General features: G+C 40.3%; 1 protein-coding gene across 4 annotated transcripts in view; it reads right to left on the bottom strand.

Moving 5' to 3' along the window:
- The window catches only part of ZFYVE9 (zinc finger FYVE-type containing 9), a 186,261-nt gene that overhangs the window by 71,053 nt on the left and 92,020 nt on the right, over positions 1 to 23,188 (bottom strand). For all 4 annotated transcript variants that reach the window (XM_027838056.1, XM_027838055.1, XM_027838058.1 and 1 more), the window contains one exon: positions 20,470 to 22,556. In XM_027838056.1, the coding sequence (XP_027693857.1) occupies positions 20,470 to 22,556 (2,087 nt within the window). The remainder of the gene's footprint in view (positions 1 to 20,469; positions 22,557 to 23,188) is intronic.

The following is a 23,188-nucleotide window of genomic DNA, read 5'->3' as shown; positions in this document are numbered from 1 at the left end:
GGGTTGCCAATGCGCATGCTGTTTGTCACGTGACCTGCAGCAACCAACCATAGTCAGTCTGTCTCTAGTCTAACCTACTGAAGAAGTTTAGCCTATTTTAATTTTGGCCCCTACCTACTGCCAAGTTGTGCAGGTCTGCCCTAATGCTCCAAGCAGAGTGGTGATAAGCTCAGGTCGTTCGTTCAACAAATATTTAGGAAGCCCCTATTGTGCGAAGAGCTCTGGGTCAGATACCTGGTGCCCACACTGCTCCATTTTCCAGCACTCTGACAGCAGCGATCACAAACTACAAAGGCAGATAGGGGCCTTGTTTCTGCAGGACTTTTTCTTATAATCAGACAAGACAAACCACAGACAAAGCCATCAGCTATTAAGAGGGAAGTAAATGCTTCTATAATAGGTACATCTGCAGAAGGAAATCCACCATATGCAAGCAAGAGAGGCTGGCAGGAGTGAATTCTACCTGGTGCAAGGTCAAGTAGTAACTTGGAATTAGTGAAAGGCTCTGTCTGGAGCATCCTCCAGTCACAGATTTCTTACATTTTTCTGCTGATTCACAAGTCTGCCCCAAGTAAAGGAGACTAGGTTGCCTGGAGGATAGAGTACTGGACTTGGGAGTCCAGAAGACCTGAATTCAAATCCCACCTCAGATATGTACTAGCTGAGTGACTCTGGGCAAATCACTTAACCTCTGCTTGCCTCAGTTTCCTCATTTGTAAAACAGGGGTAATAACAGCATCTATCTTCCTATGGCGTTATAAGGACGAAATGAATTAATATAAAGCATTTTGCAAACCTTAAAGCAACATGCAAAACGCTAGTGGTGGTACTGTCATATACATATCCTGATGAGGCTGTTTCAACCAATTAGGAAAGCCATAACCTCTCTGGGCTCCAATGATCCCAACTATGAAATAACAAAGTTGAATTAGATGATCTCTAGGGTCTCTTCTGGATTCAAATCGTGGCTCTGATACCAATGAGATGATCGGTAGACAGATAGTTCCTTGTTTTTGCACACAGCATCCAGTACATTGCCTTGTGCAGAATAGGCTTTGAATGAATGTTGAAGTTTCACTGAATTGACCATGGAAATTCTGGAAACTCAGTTTTCTTATCTATAAAATTAGGATAATGCCTTTATTATCTAATAATAGTTATCTAATAATCAACCGAGGTAGAAAGAGAAACTGACTATGATTTCACAGCATTTGGAGGCTCATTTGACAAAGGTAGAAAGAGAGGCCAAAGTGAAAGGTCATGTGAGTTGCCCAAGGTCATGTGGGTATTCAGTATACTCCTAATTGCCCTAATGGGGGCCATCTCCAGTCATCCTGATCTATATCTTGCCAGTGGACCAGATGGCTCTGGATGAGAAAGTGAGACTGTTGATTTTGCACAGCCACTGCCTTACTTAAATTCAATTTACTTTCAAGTCATGGTACCACCTCCCTGATGTCATGGTCTCCTTCAAGAATGAAGATCAAACAATTACAATAATTGACCTAATAGTGATAAAGTTCTTAAGATTTACAAGTTATCAGGGGCAGCTAGGTGGCACAGTGCATAGAACTCCGGCCTTGGAGTCAGGAGGACCTGAGTTCAAATTTGACCTCTGACACTTGACATTTAACTAGCTATGTGACTCTGAGAAAGTCACTTAACCCCAATTGCCTCACAAAAAAAAGGCAAAAAAGATTTACAAGTCTCATCATCCCACATAGGAATATAAAGTTTAACCTTATCAAATCTTTTGTTTTTTCTTTCCTGTTTATCTTTTTATGCTTCTCTTGAGTCTCGTATCTGAAGATCAATTTTTTTATTTGGCTCTGGTCTTTAATTAGGAGTGCCTGAAAGTCCTCTATTTCGTTACATATCCATTTTTTCCCTTAAAGGATTATACTCAGTTTTGTTGGGTGGGTAATTCTTGACTGTAATCTTAGCTCCTTTGCCTTCCAGAATATCATATTCCAAGCCCTTTAGTCTTTTAATGAAGCTGCTAAATCTTGTGTAATCCTGATGATGGCTCTATGGTATTCAATTTGTTTCTTTCTAACTGCTTGCAGTATTTTCTCCTTGGCCAAAGAGCTCTGGAATAAGGCTGTAATTTTCCTGGGAGTTTTCATTTTGGAATCTCTTTCAGGAAGTGATCAGTGGATTTTTTTTTCCCCATTTCTATTTTACCCTCTGGTTCTAGAATATCAGGGCTGTTTTCCTTGATAATTTCTTTAAATACGATGTCTATGCTCTTTTTTTTTTTTTAAATCATGGCTTTCAGGTAGTTCATTAATTCTTAAATTACCTCTCATGGATCTCTTTTCCAGGGAGGCTGTTTTTCCAAAGAGAAATTTCACATTTTCTTCTATTTTTTTCATTCTTTTAATTTTGTTTTATCATTTCTTGATGTTTCATGGAGTCATTAGCTTTCACTTGCCCAATTCTAATTTTTAAGAAATTATTTTCTTCATTGAGCTTTTGTGCCTCTTTTTCTGCTTTGCCAGTTCTACTTTTTAAGGAGTTATTTTCTTCAGTGAATTCTGTACATCTTTTTCGATTTTTTATGCTACCTTTTACCAAGCTATTTTTTCTTTTTTTTCATGATTCTCTTGTACTATTCTCCTTTCTTTTCCAAATTTTTCTTCTATCTTTATTATATGATTTTTAAAATCCTTTTTGAGCTCTTTGAGTTCTCTTTTGGGCCTGAGACCAATTCACAGTTTTCTCTGAGGCTTCACATGTAGCTGTTTTGATATTGTTGTCCTCTTCTAAGTTTGTCCCTTGATCTTACCTGTCACCATAGTAACTTTCTTTGGTCAGGTTCTTTTTTTTGTTTATTGTTCATTTTTATGCCTATTTTTATGCATATTTATGTCTATAAAACTTTATGTAATTTGGGCTCTGCTCCTGGAGTAGAAAGGGCACTATCCCAAGCTTCCTGTGCTGGGCTTGGGGCCTACCTGCTGTCTTTCACTAGGGGTGGGGCCTTACCTGCTGGCTTGCATGGGGGTGGAGGTGGCGGTGGGGGTGGGGGTGAGGGTGGAGGAAGAGAACCTCACGGCAAGCCCCCTGGGGTGCAGCCTGCTGCTGGTTTGCTCACAGAGCCACATTCCCCTCCCACCCTAGTGAGACAGTCTTTTCCTGCTGACGCTTTCCTCAGACTGAAAAACTGCTTCACCACTCCAAAATTGGCTCTGAGGTATTATTACAAGATTGTTTGGAGGAAAATTTGGGAAGGCTCAGGTGAGTTCTTGCCGCACTCCACCATTTTGGCTCCAGAAATGATGTGGATATTAAGAAACAAAACTAGAATTCAAACTCAAGTTCTCTGATTCCAAGTCTAGTGTTCTCTTCACAAGGCCACACTGCCTCATATGCTATCAGGAAAGTATACTTTATAAACTTCAAAGCATCAAAGAAATGATTAATTACTGATTCTATGGAAAGGATTATCCCCGTACTACTTATCCTAGATATATTTTTCACAATTGGGAGTTCTGAGATATTTGAAAACATAGTTGAAAACATAGTTGAAGTCATGCATGTGGGGAAAAAACTACAAATATCCATGTTTTTTTCAAAAAAAGAAAAAAAAGGCACTGTATGTAGGTGGAAATTTTAGAATTCCTGTGGCATACAGAAAACTATTAAAGTCACAGGAGATTGAAGGACAAGACATTAAAAGATATACGATTGCTCTCACCAAGAGAATAAAGGATAGTAAGTTCAAATAAGAAAGCTTTCAGCTTTAATTGGCTTTTATGTACATAATTACAAATGTGATCATCTTGATGGGCTTCCTGTAATCTACTTTTCTCACAGAAAAAAAAAAAAAGTCTGCTATTTTAAGACCATCTCTAATTATATGAGAGGATTTGATAATGTACATTATGACAGCTGAAATTACACTCAGTAAATGGGGCTACACCACCAAATCCCATCCAGGCATCCTGTCAAGCTCCTTACCCTTAATTCACATTTTAAAGGAAAATAAAATCACTACAATAGCTTACAAAAATAAACTGCTATAGGTCTTCCAAAGACCTATAACACCCAATTCTCATAAATACGAACTGGTCCATGTATTACACAGTCAGTTCCTAAATCTTCAAATAAAAAAGAAACATTCTCAATCAATCAATTAATAAGCCTTTATTAAGCACCTACTATGCACAACAAAGGGAGAAAAAAAAATTCCTGTTCTCAAGGTGCTCACAGTCTAATAGGGGAGACAATATGCAAATAACTATGGATAAAGAAGATACAAACAGAATCAACTGATGACAGTTTTCAGAGGGAAGGCCCTAGAAAGCCTGAGAAAGGCTTCTTGCAGAAGGTGGGACTTCAGCTGAGACTAAGAAGAAAACTAGGGAAGTTGGAAGGTGGAAATGAGGATAGAGAGCATTCTGGGCATAGGGATGGTTCCATTCAGCCCTACATTTGGAAAAAGTCTACTAAGCCATCCCTCCTTAGGGCCCCAGAGACAGGGGAAGTTTGCAAAAACCAGAAAACACATACATGTCTTGAGAAAATCAATTTCACACCAACACAGAATTAGAAAGGGTCTCAGTGGCCTCCATTCTGTTCCTGACAAGTAGTCATCCAACCTTTGTTTGAAGACCTCTTGGAGGCAAGCAGCCCATTTCACTTTGGAACTGCTCCGACAGTTATCAAAGTTCCTTTAGAGCAAGCTTCAGTGCAACTCTCAAATATCTGTCCACCTGTCCTATGAAGTCCAACAGAATAGGTCTAATTCCTCACATCCAAATAATAACCCAGCAAATCCACCTGAGGCCCACTGCCAGCACATCGCCTCTAAATCATCTTCCTATGAATCTTGGTCATCCTCAGGACGAGTCCCGGCTTGTCCCTGTCCTTCTTAAAAGATGATTCCCTGAACTTAATACCATCTGCTAACATGGTCTCACTACAGCCAAGGACAGCAAAGCTTTGTTTGGACGCTACAAACTTATTTCACTATTACTTAGGCCAGACTAATAAGTTAGGAATTCAGATTTTTTAACTTCTAAAGGCTTAGGGATTCCAAGGAAACACAAAATAGCAGAGACCATTAAGACTGTACCCAAATAAGAAATCTCTCTATGCTATATCTCCCAAGTAGTAATATAGCTCTTGTACCAAGACCTCTAGTGAGAGATCACCCACTAACTCCTGAGCCAGACCATTACATTTCTGGAAAGCTCTCATTAGTTTGGAAAGTTTTTCCTTACACTAAGCTGAAAACTACATTTGCAATTTCCACTCACTACTCCTAGTTCTACCTTTGACCATGAAGTACTAATGGAATATGAAAAAGGTTTGAAACTGATTATAGTACTGATTTAAAAAAAAAAAAACCTGTCATTTTAGATGCAGATAAACATAACTCAAGTTTATAACATTTAAATTTATAAACATTCACTATATATTGAATACTTACATTTCTGAATGTATGGGAAAATAAGCCCTTGATCCATTTTTAAAATTAGTCTAGATCATCCTATAATAATCCACATTTCCTTTAAAACATGCAAGTGACAACCACTTTATGTTGTGTGTATGTTTTAAATATGGATATGAGTATCATGACTAAAAGAGACCTTGAGGAATCTGGGTCAGAAAAAAATTAAAAAGGAAATAGTGGTTGTAAAAAAAAACAACAGAGAGTCTACTTAAGTGATACTCTAATAAACAGCATTCATACAGAAGATAACATAGACAAAAACACACATTCAGCAAGATGCGTTTCCAAATGAATCATGGTATATACATTTCCCACTTTATTAGTACATCTCCTAGTTGGCAAGTTTAGTCAAAAGTCTATGAAGGTGAAGCACTATTAATCTCAATCTAACTCCTTTCATTTTTTTTTTAAGGCAAAGAGGTTCACAAAAATATTTTTAAAGTGGAAAAACCAAGTGGGGGTCATCTAGTCTAACCCATTCTTCTACAAATATGAGGAAACAGATCCCAAAAGGAAAGTAATTTGCTCATGGGAAACTGGGATCCAGAAAGGGAAAACAACTTCCTCTCCCAATCCAGTTCTGACCTTCTGGACTTCAAAACCAATCATGCCTCTCCTCCTATGTCACGCTGGAACTTCCTGACACCTGGGGCCTTCTTGCCCTGGAGTATCCTACCACCTCCTGCAGCCTGCTCGTCTCCAGATTTCCCTCTATAAGGTCCTTGCCCCCCATTAGTGAGTTCCTCCTGGAGTCTCATTCTCCTCCAGGCCCTGATCCTGACTTGCTAGACGTGAAAATAAGGCCTCTATACTTGGAACCTTCATCCTTCTCTCTCCTATTTTTAGCTATTTTTTGTATACTGTCTTCCCCCATTAGAATGTAAGCTTTTTGAGGGCTGGGACTGTCTTTTTGCTCTTTTTACCTCTATTTGTATCCCAAATATTAAGCACAGTGCTTGGCACATAAATGCCCAACAAATGCTGGTTTCCTTTCCATGATCAGAAGACTAAGCCAAGATTAAAAATGAAAACTCTTGATTCTAACATACAACATCTTATAATTCACTTTTTGGTTCCTATTCTATTTAGATAGTCAAATATACCAAACTTACCCTGAAAAAATCCCTCCCCCCCAACAACAAAAAAAAAGAACCTAATTTAATAAGTGCCTAAAGGATAGGAAAGACACAGTTTTATATAAGACATGTCCCTGTCCTTGAGAAATTTACTAACTCCCCCCCCCCTTCCTTCCCCCACACCTGGAAAAACTTTAAGGCTCATATGGCAGGAATACAAATCAGGAGCCCTGGCTATGCCTAGGTCAAGTAACTTCCCCACTCTAGACATCAATCTAATTCTGTTTCTAACCCTAATTCCATTTTTATCTAACCCTCTCACCTCTGACTTCTTATGGCTCAGTAAAATTCAGCTTAATATTCCCTATTTTTTTATTTATAAGAATACTGATCTTTGACTGGCTAGAATTCACTCATACTTTAGCAGTTAAGTGCTAAGGAAATGCCTCAGGCACATAAAAGCTAAATGTCTTGCCTAGGGATCAAAAAGCTAGTTAGAATTTGATATAGGATTTGAACCCAGGTCCTCCAGACTCCAAATCCAGCACTGTATATACTATACAATGCTTCCTCCATTTTGAATCATATACGGGGGCAAAAAAAGTCTTGGGCCAAGTCTTGCCCAAGGTCATGAAGAGGATATGCTCTTGATATGATATAACTAGATTATCCTCATCAATGTGTTTATCCCTCCTACTTAATCAAGATTCCAGTGGGTTGAAAAAAGTCTGTATAAAAACTAAGCTTTCCCTAGTGCCTACTCCAACTTTTCCATCTCTACTAGAATTCCAATTCTCAAAGAATCCCTTTGGCCTCATCAATGGCACAGCTATATTCTTACTGAGTCTGATAATAACAAAGATGACAACAGCAATGGATTTCAACAGCATTTTAAAGTTTGCAAAGCCCTCATCTGAAGTTCCCCAGAAGGGCTGCCCCAGCTCTTTCTCCCTGAGGCTCTGCCCTCCTAGCTGGCCCAGCTCCCAGGATGGGCCCACTAACATCATGACTATTTATGGTCCACACTCTGAAGAGCTCTTCACCAATATGGTCCCAGGGAAAGAAAATTTTTGGCTGCAACAATTCTTGAAGATCACCCGGCAAGACACAGATGAGCAGCAACTGACATATGGATGAAATTCTCAACTTACTCAAGTACTAAAGTATAGAAGGAGGATATATGATGATACAGGGCCTTTAGGGCAACACCTGCCTCACAGAAAATCATGAGACTGGGTGGGCAAGTATCATCACCTCCATTTTTATACATGAGGAAACTATGCCTCAGTGATTTGACAGAATCTCAGAGCTACTGTCTCTGGTTTAAAGAATTCCAATGACAAAGAATTCTGTTACCACCAGAAGCAGGCCATTCCACATGGAGAAGCTCTATTTGCTAAGAAGCTTATCCTAATATTAAGTTGAAATCTGCCTCTAGACAACTTTCATTCTTGGTTTAAGTTTAGGCTTTTAAGAGTTCTCCAAGGTCATATTGCTATTAACTATTACAGACCCTTAGAGTTAGGAGACACAACAAGGACCATCCAATACAACCCCTTTGCTTTACCAAGGAGAAAACTAAGGTCTAGAGAGGTGATCTGACCTGCCCAGGGTCACACAGGAGGTAGTGACAAAGCCCAGGACAGAACTGAAGTTAAGTGATGCCAGATTGGATAGAGTGCCCAGTCTGGGGTGAGGGAGACAAGTTCAAATCCTGCCTCAGACATTTAATAGCTGTGTGACCCTAGGCAAGTCACTTTAACCTCTTTTTGCCTCAGTTTTCCTAACTGTAAAATGGGGATAATAACAGGACCTTCCTCCTGGGGTGGTTGTGAGGATCCAGTGAGATAATATTTGTAAAGTGCTTACATAGTATCTGGCACAGAGTAGGTGCCATATAAATGATAGCTATTAGCTATAATTATTGGCCTCTAAGCACTCTAGCACTCAATCTGCATCATTCTGTGTCATAAGCACAGATTCATTTTTCCAGAGATTGAGACAAGGACAGCCCAGCCCTTGTCACTTTCACCTCAACCAAAACATAAATGATGTGACAGCATTCATACCTTTAATGTTCCCAAAGCACTTTATATTTGATCTTGTAAGGTAAGTGCTATTGTTTTCTCTAATTTAAGGAAAAGAAAACTAAGGTTGAAAGACATTAAGTAACTTGCCCCAGGTTCAGAGCTACTGAGTGCTGGAGAGAGAATTTGAACTCAGGTCTTCCTAACTCTATCATTCTGTTCTTTGCACAGCCTAGTTGGTCCTTAGGTGGACTGTATAAATCTTTTACTTAAAAAAAAAAAAAAAGCTCATTTAAGTGCTAAGTGAAGTCAAGCATTTATTATGTTAAGCCTTGAGGATACAAAAAAATAGCAGAACAGTTCCTGCGCTCAAAAAGCTTACAATCTAATGTGGGAAATGACATAAAAACAATTATGTACAAATGAGATATAGAGAGGGTAGATGTGGAGATAAACTCAGAAAGAAGGCACTAACATTTTAGGGGAACAGGAAAGGCATCCTGTAGAAGTTGCAACTTTAGCTGAGACCTGAAGAAAGCCAGGGCAGCCAGGAAGTAGAGATGAGGACAGACATCATTACCTTCAGCACTGAAGGACACTCACTGAAAATGCCTGGAGCTGGGAACTGGAGTGTCTTGTATGAGGAAAAGCCAAGAGGCCAAGTGTCATAAGACAAAAGAATATGTAGACTGGTGGAGTGAGGTATAAGAAGACTGGAAAGGTAGGCAGGGGCCAGGTTATGGGTTTTGAATACCAAACAGCAGAGATTTTTTAAGATCAAACTGACAGCTGGGTAGTGGACATACTAGAGTGGGAAAGAGACTGAAGGCATAAGCTATTGTAAAAGTCCAGCTGTGAAGTAATGAAGGCCAGGGCCAGTATCATAAAACAGAAGGGGGCAAATACAAGGGATGTTATGAAGGCTGAATGTACAGGACTGGGCAACTTTGGATTGAATATGGAGGGTGTGAGAGGGTGAGAGTCGAGGATGACTCCCAGGTTGTGAGCCTGGGTGACTTCAAATATACTGGTGCTTACCCTCAACAGTAAAAGGGAATATGAAAGTAAAGGGGGAAGAAGTGTTTTTTTGGGGGAAAGATGATGAGTTGGAGCCAGAATTAGGGTTAAAGATGGATGAGCTCAGATACCTTCATCAGGTGAGAACAACCAACCAGTCAGAGGTGTAAACAATTGATCAATCATAGCCTTTTAATGAAATCATAGACTAAGAGAAAACAGTCTTTGATCAGTTGAGAAGTACTGGAAAGTCACTAGATGAAAGGAAATGACATTGAACAGCAAATTTATTGATATTAGCTGAGGAAACTTGGTCATGCCCTAGGGTCATCTGCAAAAAATCAAGCCATTCAGAATCTGAGGATTTTATTATCTGGTAGGTTAGCTTACAAGCCTTCCAGCCAAGCTCTTTTAAAGAAATTGCTTTGGGGAAAGAAAAACTGGCCTAGCCTAACCCTCTATCTCCTTCTGCTCCACATACAGCCTCTTATGTCCAGAGGAAGACTTTGTAAACTTTGGAAGTGGGGCAGATGTTGAACTTCCCACCAACATCCTAGTCTTAGCAGCATCCACTAGAACAGTAGACACAAAGTCTGCAGTAGGAGCTGAAGACAAAGTAGACACACTTAGGAAAGGTAGCTTCGACTTTATAAAGAACCCAAAAAAGAAGATACCTAAAGACTTCATGACTACCACACAAAAAAGATGTGTGAGTTACCTCTTTGCCACATGTGATTTAAGAATGAGCCCACTTTCCCCTAGATTCTGTATGTATTTGGGGGAGCATATGTCCCACAGTTTTATGGAGACGTTTTGTACCATCTGTTCTTTCTATACCACCCTAATAAATACTCTTTTCTAAAAGCTCATAAAATCTGGCTCATTACCAGAAACCTCCTAACTGACAGGGCTAACTACCGATGCTGAGGGAATGGAGCAGCTATCCTCTGGAGACTCAACCTAACGGTTCACTGAAACTAACTGGACTGAGAAGAGTAGTATCAGACACTGAGCTATACAATATCAAACAACGCAAGGCCTGACCCCAATTGAAGTCCTCCCCGCAATGGGACGTTACACCATTCATATTCTTTGTGGACAGGCAGTTCTGAGTCCAATAAATGCATTCTTCAAGCCCAGAACTCTACTTTTTTCCACAGCAAAAACATGAGGGAATTTGTCAAACGGGTCATTAAAATATTGGCAAATTGTATCTATAGCATTGCCCTGCTCTACCAGTCAAAAAAACCCACCCAAAAAGGCAATCAAAGTGGCATGACTTGTTCGTGAAGCCAAGATTCCTTGCATCAGGGAAGGGAATAAGCATTTATAGAGTACCTACAATGTGTGAAGTATTGTGCTAAGCCAGGGGTGGGGAACCTGCAGCCTCGAGGCCACATGTGGCCCTCTAGGTCCTCAAGTGCAGCCCTTTGACTGAATCCAAACCTCAGATCCCTTTTTCTGATCCCCTTGAATGCTAGCACCTTCACTCTGGTGATTTTTTTCCATTTTATTTTGTATACAGTTTGTACACAGTTGTTTCCATGTTGTCTTCCTCATTTGATGGTGAGATTCTCGAGGGCAGGGGTTGTCTTCTGCCTTTCTTTGTATCTGCAGCACTTAGCACAATGTCTGGCACGTAGTAGGTACTTAAATGTTTACCAACTACATATTAAACATTTATTATGTGCTTGACACTGTGCCAGGCACTAGTGATATAATGAAAGGCAAAAGCAGTCCCTTCCTTTAAGTAGTTAACACTCTAATGAAGAATAAAATACTGAAAATTATTAAGTCCATACAAGATACATTCAGATTAGACAGAATTTCAGCTAGTCAATAAATATTTATGAAATGCCTACTATGTGCCAGGTACTGTGCTAAGTGTTGGAGACACAAAAAGAGGTAAAAGACAGTCGCTGCCCTTAAAGAGCTCACAATCTAATGGGGGAGACAACAAGGAAACCAATATGCTATATTAAAAGCTATGCCGGATTCAAGCTATATATAGAATAAGCAAGAAAGAAGAGGGAAGGCACTAGAATTGAGAGGGTTTGACAGCAACAGATTGAAGGCGTTAACATTCAAGGGGATCAGAAAAAGCTTCCTATAGAAGATGACATTTTATCTGGGACTTGAAGGAAGCCAGGTAAGCAGGGAGGCAGAGATGAGAAGAGATAACACTACAGGCATGGGGGCCAGCCAATGTGATTGAAGAACAGCTGGAAGGTCAGATTACAATTTAAGGGGGGAAGAGTGGGAAAAGTGTAAGAAGAGGGGAAGCAGTGGGGGTGGCGGGCAAATTATAAAGGGCTAGAATAAACAAGAAAGAAGAGGAAAGGCACTAGAATTGAGAGAGGTTGGTAAAGGCTTCCTGAAGAAGATAGGATTTTGTTGGTACTTGAACAGGGAGCCACTGGAACATGGAATGACATCCATGGTCAGACCTGCACTTTAGGAAAGTCACTTGGGTGGCTGGAGGATGGACCACAGTGGGGAGAGACTTGAGGCAAGCAGACCCACCAGTGGGACTACTGCAATAGTCCAGGTAGGAGGGGAAGAGAACCTGAACTACAGTAGGAGCCGTGCAAGAAGACAGAAAGGGGTGTATCGAAGAGACGATGCAAAGGTGAAATCAACAGGCCTTGGAAACAGATGGGATGGGGGGAGGAGGGCTGCAGTTAGAGAGAGTGAGGAGCTGAAGCTGACACCTAGGTAACCTGAGAGGGAAAGAAGTTTGTGGGTAAGGGTCTTGATTCCAACACTAAGACTAGGGAGAAAACACTTATTATTTCCAATGTTTTAGTGGATGTTAGGATACTTACTTTCTGTTCTTTAAGTTATGAATTCAAAGTGAATACTGTACCATTACAGCCCACAAATATTCATTATTGTTATTTCCACTATTAAATACTCTAAGAAGATAAAGTTGACTTCCAACCAGAATGAAAGAAACAAAAGTATTCTGCTTTGCCAAATTTAACATCATTTTGAGAAATCAAACAGTATTCAGAATTGTCATATTTTGTTTACAGTCTGATTAATTTAGGCTTCGTAAAATTATACCTGCGTTTATAAGCCCTTCTCTTCCGAGAAGCTCAAAGATTTTTACAGACATTATCTCATCAATTCTTACAACATCCCTGAGGTAAACGGGAGTGGGAAGGAAAATGACAGAATCATGAATAACCAATCTATAAATTCATTATGCCTTTCACAGCAGGATTTTAACCATACTTTATAAAAAAAATACTACCTACACAACAGAAACTACATCTGTTATTAACCTATTTTCTCCCTTCTCTCACAAGCCAGTCTGATTTAGACACTACAATACTGGGATACTTGCCCACCCCTAAAATGTGTTATCTTTCCTTTACAAAATATGTTTTTCCATTTTAATTTTTTAAAAATTTTGACCTTAACATCAAGTAAAATAAACATTTCCATGTATTAAGTAAATCAGAAAAAGAGGCGTGTACATAAAACTCAATCTATGTTATGCACAGCCTACTTTTCTTTTTAAGCATATAATAATTCAGCTCTAGCTTTCTGCTTGTCTATTTCCGTCTGGCCTTTTTTCTGTCTTGTAAATCCTTTAAAAATGCTTTAATCGCTTTCTCTTTTTTCTTTCTCCTTCTCTCCCCGACCCATTTTTAAACCCTATTAGTACTTCCCTTCTCCTCCTACCTCTCCCAATTAATTTTTTTTTTTTAGGTGCAAGACTTTTATAACAAATGTGCCTGGTCAACTAAAACAAATTCCTACACTGGCCATGTTCAAAAACGTATGCTTTATTGTGCATCTTGCATTCATCACCTTTTTATCATACGGTAAGGAACAAGCTTAGTCATCAGTCCTTTGGTTGTTTTTCTTTATAATACTGGTGTTATTGACATTTGGTGGGATGATGCATCATCATCTCATAAAAAAACACTCAATCATCTGTGGCTAGAAATTGCATCCCAAAGTTTCACAGAGATGGAGAAATAGAAAAGCAATCGTTCTAATCCCATAACAAAAGCAACTTGCTAAATGTGATTTCTCTTTCACTGGATACCTATTCAGCTCTGGTCTTTTCATTAGGAATACCTGGAAGTCCTCTATTTGGTTATATATCCATTTTTCCCCTGTGGGATTATACTCAGTTTTATCAAGTAGGTTATTCTTGGTTATCAGCTTACATCCTTTGCCTTCTAAAATATCATGTTCCAAGAACACCACTTCTTTAGAGTGGTGGCCGCTAAATCTTGTGTGATCCTGACAGTGGTTCCATAGAACTTGAATTCTTTTTTTTTTATTTTTTTTTATTTTTAACATGTGTTTTTAAAACTTTGGGTTACAAATTTTCTCCCTTCCTCCCTCCCACCCACCCTCATTGAAAAGGCAAGCATCTCGGTACAGGTTATAGATGTGTAGTCATGCAAAACACTTCCATAGTAGTCCTGTTGGGAAAAACTAAGTATATTTCCCTTCATCCTATCCTACCCCCCATTTATTCTATTCTCTCTTTTGACCCTGTCCCTCCTCAGAAGTGTTTGCTTTTGATTATCCCCTCCCCCAATCTACCCTCCCCTCTATCAACCCCTTGTTCTCTAGTTCCCTTCCCCCCTTATTTTCCTGTAGGGTAAGATAGATTTCCATATCCCATTGTGTATGGTATTCCCTCCTCAAGCCAAATCCTATGAAAACAAGATTCACTCATTCCCTCTCACCTTCCCCCATTTCCCCTCCACTGTAAAAGCCTTTTCTTGTCTGTTCCATGTGAGATATTTTACCTCATTCTACTTCTCCCTTTCTCCTTCTCCCAGTATAATCTTCTCCCACCCCTTAATTTTATTTTCCAGATATCACCCCTTCATCTTCAACTCAACTTGTGCCCTCTATCTATCTACACATACATATAATTTTTTTCCCTCCCACTACCCTAATACTGACAAAGGACTCATAAGTTACAAATATCATCTTTCCCTGCAGGAATGTAAACAGTTCAACCTTAATAAGCCTCTTATGATTTCTCTTTCCTGTTTACCTCTTCCATGTTTCACTTGAGTCTTGCATTTGAAGGTCAAATTTTCTATTCAGCTCTGATCTTTTCTACAGGAATGCTTGAAAGTCCCCTATTTCATTGAATGACCATTTTTTACCCTGAAGGATTATACTAAGTTTTGTTGGGTAGGTAATTCCAGGTTGTAATCCTATCTCCTTTGCTGGAATATCACACTCCATGCCCTCCAGACCCTTAATGTAGAAGCTGCTAAATCTTGTGTTATCCTGATTGTGTTTCCACAATACTTGAATTGTTTCCTTCTGGCTGCTTGCAATATCTTCCCCTTGACCTGGGAATTCTGGAACTTGGCTACAACATTCCTAGGAGTTTTCCTTTGGGGATCTCTTTCAGAAGGTGATCAGTGGACTCTTTTTAATTTCTATTTTGCCCTCTGGTTCTAAAATATCAGGGCAGCTCTCCTTGATAATTTCTTGAAAGATGATGTCTAAGCTCTTTTTTTGATCATGGCCTTCAGATAGTTCAATAATTTTTAAGTTCTCTCTCCTGGATCTATTTGCCAGGTCAGTTGTTTTTCCAGTGAGATATTTCACATTCTCTTGTATTTTTCCATTCCTTCGGATTAGTGTTACAGTGCCTTGATTTCTCAAAATGTCACTAGCTTCCAATTTCTCCATTCTAATTTTTAAGGAAGTATTTTCTTCAGTAAGCTTTTGGACTTCCTTTTCCATTTGGCCAATTTTGCTTTTTAGAGCATTCTTCTCCTTATTGGCTTTTTAGACCTATTTTGCCATAGGCTATTTTTTAAGGTGTTATTTTCTTCAGTATTTTTTTGGGTCTCCTTTTGCGTCACTCTCAGTTTTTCCTCTACTTCTCTTATTGGCTTCTCAAAATCCTTTTTGAGCTCTTCCATGGCGTGGGACCAATTCATATTTTTTTGGAAGCTGTGGATGTAGAAGCTTTGGCTTTGCTGTCTTCTTCTGGTTGTATGTTTTGATCTTCTTTGTCATCAAAGTAAGATACTATAGTCTGACTGTTTTTGCGTTGCTTGCTCATGATCTCAGCCAATTACTTGAGTTATAAACTCTTTGTTAAGGTAGGAGTCTGTTTCCAGTGTGGAGAATGCACTGTCCCAAGCTTCGGGGGTTTTGTGTAGCTGTTTTCAGAGATACTTCTAGGGACCTGTAAATTTTCAATTCTTCCAAGGTGCTATGATCAAGGGCAAGAAGTTTACTCCTTTCCTGGCCTGTGCTCTGGTCTATGAGCACTCTTTTCTGTCTTGGAACTATGAGAAGGGTTTCCTCTCCACAGCCACTACAAGCTCCACCACACCAGCACTCCTCCTCACCCCAGGACCACCACCCAGAACTATGACCCAGATCCAAGCACAGGCAAAGCAAGAGAATCCTGCACCAGCAGAGAGATTCCTGCAATCCCCCTCTGATCAGCCACTTCATTCCCCCTCAGTCTGTGGACTGGAAGCTCAGGAAGCAGCCACCGCCACGGGGATTGGGGCTGGGACCCCACCGTCCTCCTCTCTCACCACCGTAGAAACAGACTTTTCCCCCTGACCTTCTAAATTGTCTTTGGTGTTCATGGGTTGAGAAGTCTGGAAACCGCCACAGTTGCCTGTGATTCAGTCCTCTGAGGCCTGCTCCAGGGTCGCTGTGGCCTGCATGCCCACGCCAAACTGCGCTCCTCTCCCCACCCAGCGAGATATACCTTTCTGATCAACCATCCAGGCTGTTTTTGGCTGGACATTTGTTTCACTCTGTCTTTTTATGGGTTCTGCTGCTTTAGAATTTGTTTAGAGCCATTTTTTATAGAAATTTGGAGGGGTTTGGGGGAGAGCTCAAGCAAGTCACTGCTTTTACTCTGCCATCTTGGCTCCGCCCACCAAACTTGAATTCTTTCTGCCTACTTTCTCCTTGATCCTGGACCTCTAGATTTTGGCTATATTATTTTTCATTTTGAAGTTATCATTTTGGGGGTTCTTTCAGGAGGTAACCAGCAGATCCTTTTGATTTATACTTTGCCCTCTGGTCCCAAGATATCTGGGCAGTGTTCTTTAGTAATTTCTTGAAATATGATGTCTAGGCTCTTTCTTTTTTGCTCATGGTTTTCACATAGTCAATGATTCTTAAATTATCTTTCTTCAATCTATTTTCTAGGCCAGTTGCTTTTCCTATGAGATATAACACATTTTTGTCTATTTTTCTTTTTTTGGTCTTTTGACTTTGTTTTATTATTATTTCTTGAGGTCTCATGAAATTTTTAGTTTCCATTTGGTGAATTCTAATTTTCAAAAAGTTATTTTCTTAAGTAAAGTTTTGTACCTTTTTTACCAAGCTGTTAATTCTCTTCTCATAACTTTCCTTCACAGCTCTCATTTCTTTTTCCCATTTTTCCCTCTATCATTCTTGTGTTGGTGTTTTAAAATTTTCTATTTGTTTTTTTTTTTAATCTCTTTAACTCTTCTAGGAATTCTTTTTTTTTTTAAAGGCAATTGGGGTTAAGTGACTTGCCCAGGGTCACACAGCTAGTAAGTCTCAAGTGTTTGGTCTGAGGCTGGATTTGAACTCAGGTCTTCCTGACTTCAGGGCTGGTGCTCTATCCACTGTGCCACCTAGCAGCCCTTTCTTCTAGGTATTCTTGTTGGGTTTATGCCCAGCCTGCATATTTTTGGGAGGCTTTGTTTATAGATGTTTTCAAGTCATTGTCTTCTGTGTTTGTACCTTTAGCTTCCATCACCCCAACAGCTCTTGACGATGGATTGCTTTTTATGTTTGCTCATTCTCCCAGTCGACTTCTTGTCTTTAGACTTCATGTTAGTGCTGGGAAGGAGAGGAAGGAGGGAATGCATGACCAAAATTCCTCTCCTTTTATATCCTTCTGCTGTTTTCTCAGTTCAGTCTGGGAACCTGAAAGTTCTGAGTACTTCCAAAATGACGTGATCTGGGGAAAGGTCTGTTTACTGACTGCCCTCTTGGTCTGAGCTCCACAAATTTCTAATACAGGTTTGGGTATGTTGGCTTGCATGTACTTCAGTTTCAGTACACGGCTGATAGGCTCAGACACTGCTAGTTCAATGGGAGGTTCTGCAAGTTCAGAGACACTGAACTGCTGCCTCCCCTCTGGTCGAGATCTCCTGCTCCAGTTATTCTACTGCAGACTCGCATGTTGGGCTAAATGTTAGACCTGAGTCACTGATCTGCTCCTGGCTCAGCTCCTCATAGCCACATTTCTGGAATTTTTTCGTCCACAGTCCCTGCACACAACTCATCTCCACCCTGAATCTATGAATCAGAATGGCGCGATGAATGACAAAGCAGCCAGATGGCACCAACATGCACCTAACACTAGCTCCAGGATTCCCTGAGATCTTTTGTTCCTTCACTGCTTCCTGCCCTCCTGCTCTGTCTCAGCTCCCTTCCTATTTCTGGACGCTAGACTGCTCCTTCCCACCTGACGTGTGGTGACGGTGCACCATGCCTACCCCCGTGTCCACAGATCTGTCTGTCTTCCTAGGCTGCTCTGGGCTAGAAAAAAATGACTCACTGTGATTTCTTTCTTGACTTTCCCAATTAGAATTCAGACTGGCATGTCTTCTAAGTTGTTGTAGAGGAGGTATGCTGTGTAAGACAAAAATGGTTCCTCTCACTCTACCATCTTGACTCTGTTCCCTCTCACCTAATATCCATCTCATTCATCCAAAATTTATCTAATTCTAGATTCCTCTTACACACTTAATCATATACCAATATACATTTGTTGTTTTTGTTCAGTCCTTTCAGTTGTGTCCGACAATCTGTGACTCCATTTGGGCTTTTTCTGGCAAAGTGGTATGTCATTTCCTTCTCCAGATCATTTTACATATGAGGAAATTGAAGCCAATGGGGTGAAATGACTTTCCCAGGGTCACACAGCTAGTAAATGTTTAAGGACTGATTTGAATTTAGGAAGATGAGTCTTCCTGACTTCAGGCTCAGCACTCTATTCACTATGGTGCCAACTAGCTGCCCACCAATGTGTATACTTCTGTTTCAATGCATGTTCCCCAATCTATTTACTTTCACATGATGCCCACATCAACATAGTGGATTGTATATAACAAGTGTTTAATAATGTTTGAGGGAATGACCCTATGCATTTTCAAGTACAGAATTGGAAAACTAGTTACCTCACTCTTGCAGAGTAGGTATGTTCAATTTTATTTGCTCCACAATTCCAAGGTAGATCATCTAGTTTATGAATTTTACAGTTTCTTCAGTTTTTCTTCTTTGCATTCTCTGCCCCTTGGATAAACAGATCATTAGTGCTGAGAGAAACCTCAGAGAACATCATGTTCAACTCCCCCATTTTAAAGGTAAGGAAATGGAGATCCAATGGGGAGATGTTACTTGTGCTGAATTACTCTTAGTCAGTGGCTGAGCCAGGAGAAGAATCCAAGGCTCTTGACCAGCTGTCCAGGGAACTCTTTACTACATCATGATACCTTCATCAATAGCTCTAGACCACAGACAAATCTTATCAATGCAAAGATTTGGTCACTTCATTGCTCTACCAAAATCCTTTCAATTCCTTCTTATTGGCCCATTAAGGAAAATGCAAATTTCCTGGCCAGAAACTCAAGGCCCTCCACAATTTCAGGCCATACTTTTCAGGCCTCCTTCTTTCCCCACCTTCTCTTTTATGACATCTCTTCATTACTCAATACAGTAGCCAGTTGGCCTACTCTCAGTGCCCTCTGTTTTCTTGTCTAAATGGTTTTTATTCACACTTATTCCTTAAAGCTTTCAATGCCTCTTCTGTTCAAGGACCAATGAAATTACAAGACCTTAAAAGCCCAGTGCAAACGCTACTTCACGTCCTTCAGGAAGACTATCCTAATCTCCAGAGTCAGAAATGATTTTTCTTCCCTCAGACTTCATACAACACTTGTTTGCATCCTATTATTTTGCCCGAGGTGACTTGTATATGTGTCACACCCTTCTACAAGGCTCAAAATCTCTATCAGGGCAGAGACTGTGTTTGAATCAGAGCCCCTTTTTACTCTAGCACCTGGCACATTACCCAACTTGATGCTTCATGTCTCTGCTGCATTTAATTCAGAAATTAAGTTAGATGAAATAAATATACCAATCAGTTTTCCTTCTAGTTCACTGGCCTTGAGGGGAAAAAAATGAGTACAGAAAGAGGTCACTGTTTTCAGCAGAAATATAACTTTGGGATATTTCACTTTTGTCATCTTATCAAAAAAAGTACATAACCAAAGACTAGTCTTTGCACTAAGGTAAAGAAAGATCAAAAGTATGAAATGATAGATGTAGAAAAGCACATTATGGACCAATATTTCAACAAATTACTTATAAGAGAAATAAAAATTCAAAATTGAGAGGGACAGACCACAAGCACAACCAACTTTCAACTTTACAAGAATTTTGAAACTTAAATCAAACTAAGCATAAAATTTCCCAAGTCAGTATTATTTTGTAATAAAGAAAAGTAGTGAGAGTGACTAGCTTCCTTATTTTTAAATGGATCACTTAACCAAACATGTATCTCTATAAAAACCACAGAGTTAACACTTCCTCAATTCTTGCTATTTATACAACTGAATATGTTTAAATCACAACGACAGAAATCAGGTTCGTTTGTACTTGAGATTAATATGTGTTGTATTTTTTTTTGCCTGGCACAAATAAGTAGTAAGATGGCAAGAGTAATAAAGGCTTGTTGATTGACTCATTTCCTGATGAGGTTAGAACTCCCTGGTTGCCATAACAATAACTAATAAGTTCACTTCTTCACCTTTAAAACATTTTTAAAAAATTAAAAACAGAAGCTGTGCTTATTTTTGAGATTCTAAGTGAACCTTACCTTCCCACACGCTCTGCAATGATGCCTCCTCTTGGTGAAAGTAAACCTAGCTTCACATTTCATGCAGTTCGGAGCCTGAGAATCCGGGACCCACACGGGAGCCACTTCGCCCAGAGTGGTAAACGGCTTTCTGGTAGGAACACCAAACTGACCGGCTCTCAGATCATTATCAGGGCTATCTGAGACTGCTGCAAGGCACGGACTACTAGCGACCACAGCCTCATAATCTTCTACAAGGTCCCCATTTGCATCAGCAATAGAGGAATGAAGTGTCTCATTAGGGAATATAGCTGCTGTTGAGTTTTCCCCTAACTTTGCTTTCCCAAACACATCATTTTTATTTTTAGCATTAGTGCCACTGTGAGGAGGAAGGTCATTCTGTAAATGTTCTGACAATGGCTTTGGAATCTGAAGCTTGAGATTGGTTGGTTGCTTCGGTCTGGCACCACCGAAGGGAACACTGATGGGTGGCACGTTAGCTACTACTTGAGGGGATAGCTGCCCCTGAACAGATGGGCCCTGACTACAGAGACTACGAACATAGTTTTTTTTCATTTGGTCACTAGTGCTGCTTAAGATAAGCCCATTCCCTTCTGGGGCCTCATTTCCTCTTTGCTCATAAACATTCACATAGCATTCTGATTTACTTTCCTCGATTTCCTTTTCCTCTGTGACTGAATCTTCCTTGGAGGGTAAAGTCTTTGGAATACAAGCAATAACTGGGTTTAGCATTCCATAGGAATCACAACCATTAGACAGAGAATTTGCTGCTGGCATGTCCAGAACAGCAGGGAAGCCATAGCCCTCAAGCTCCTCTACACAAGCTCCTTTTAAAGGGACCCCTGACTCTGCCATTGCCTCCCCATTTTCCCCACTATCACTACAAGCCTCCTCAGGCTGGCTCCTCGGCAGAAGCCTCTCACTCTGTCCACTTGTTGGGCTGTTACTCATTAGTTTAGTCACCTCCTCAGACACTGAGAAGTGGCCCAGCGTACTGAGTGATTCTGTTGTATCCGGAGGATGTCCAAGTTCACAACTTTTGCTTTCATCTCCCTTGGTCTCATTAGGCGCAAGCCCACATGAAACCTGCTCACAGCAATCATCCCTTTCAGAGACATTCAGCTGGTCAGGGTCAGGAAACGGAGGTAGCCCAGACTGGAAGGGTTCACCAGCTGTTCTCTCATCTGGAGGCTCCTCTTCCATCAAAACTCTCTCATTCAAATGGGTAAAGCAATTTGTAGTCTCTAACTCTGTCCTGGGAGAGCTGGTTTTCCCAGCAGAAGCCTCAACTGGTATACAACTCCCCTGCACATCAGTGGCAGGACCTTCAGTTGTTCTCTGTGATAAGATCACTGCACTGGTCCCTCCACTTGCAGTTCCTAAAATGGGAGTGTCTCTACTTGTATTAATATCATCTTTTAAATGAGAAACAGAACAGACATTAGAGTGACTCTCTGGTGAAGCATTACATAGATGGCTAACAGGATCATCCTCGACATGCAGCTGGTTCAACTGGACCCCTGGTTTCTCTGTGTTCATGTCTTTTTCATCGGCCCCATTGATAGTAACACTAAAGGGATCACTTTGCCTATTTTCATTATCCAGTGTAAAGCTAATGGTATCCATCAGCGAATGGCTATTGTAGTCATGACAATCCAGTAAATTAGCACTTGGCAGAGTCCTTTTGTCACAGTTATGCATGACAGCTACCACAAGAATGTCTTTCTCTTCAGGCAGATTGTCTCTATTCCCAAGTCTCTCCTCTCCCGCGTCCACAGCATCACACTGACCATCCCAGTCGCTGCTGCTCTTCATCAGCTGCTCTTCTGAAGTAGCCTCATCTTCAGTGCACATGGTGGAGGTCTCTGGGCTTATAGCACTCGCTCTTCCATTCGGACAGCGGTCCCCTCCTTCCACAGATGGAAGGAGCGGGGAGCGAGCCTGGGAGAAGGTTTTCTGTGTCCGCTGTGACTCACTTGGAATTGCTGTTTCATTCACACTGGCCAGAGCTGGGCTAAACGACAGCAGATGAGGGTCTAGAAGCTGATTCCATTTCTTATCCAATAATGCAGGAGAAACTGTCTCATCTGAAAAATAAATGGTTTAAACAATCAGTAATTTGGCAACACTATACTAGGACAAAGTTGATCGGCAGGACTTCCTGTTAGCTCGGTCAAAAATAAAGCTATTAAGACAAAAATACTTACAATTCTTGGCTACAGATGAGAAAACACATTTAAACCTCTTCCCTGTAGCTATATGTTGTAAATCTTAACCAAATAGGGAAAACTGTTAAAATCCTAGAGCCCATAAGCTAAGAATGTTGTGGGGTTTGTTTGTTTGTTTGTTTGTTTTTTCATTTTTAAATACAAGATTCTTAGCTCGATTTGGCCCTAGGGCCTTATCTGCTATCTATCCTAGAGTGTTGCAATATCACGAGAACATTACAATAACTTGGTTGCAAAGTTCCAGTTTATATGTAATATGTCATCACTTAGAAGATCTGAATTTTAGCAAATAACAATGTTTTCAAGAGATTCATTGGCTAGTGAATTTCCATTACATAAGGGCAGCAAGATGCTAAGAAGGAACTTGAGAAGCTCCGGGTCTTGTCTACTAGGAGCTTGCTACCTGGGCAATAATAATAGTGGCGACATTTACGTACAGCTTTAAGACTTAAAAGCACTTGGTAAATATTATCTCACTGTGTACTCACAAC

Source organism: Vombatus ursinus, unplaced genomic scaffold (assembly GCF_900497805.2).
Source record: "Vombatus ursinus unplaced genomic scaffold, bare-nosed wombat genome assembly UNPS02014825.1, whole genome shotgun sequence".
Classification (NCBI taxonomy): Eukaryota; Metazoa; Chordata; class Mammalia; order Diprotodontia; family Vombatidae; genus Vombatus; species Vombatus ursinus.
The sequence above is the reverse complement of the archived record's forward strand: the minus strand, read 5'-3'. Positions and strand labels throughout refer to the sequence as shown.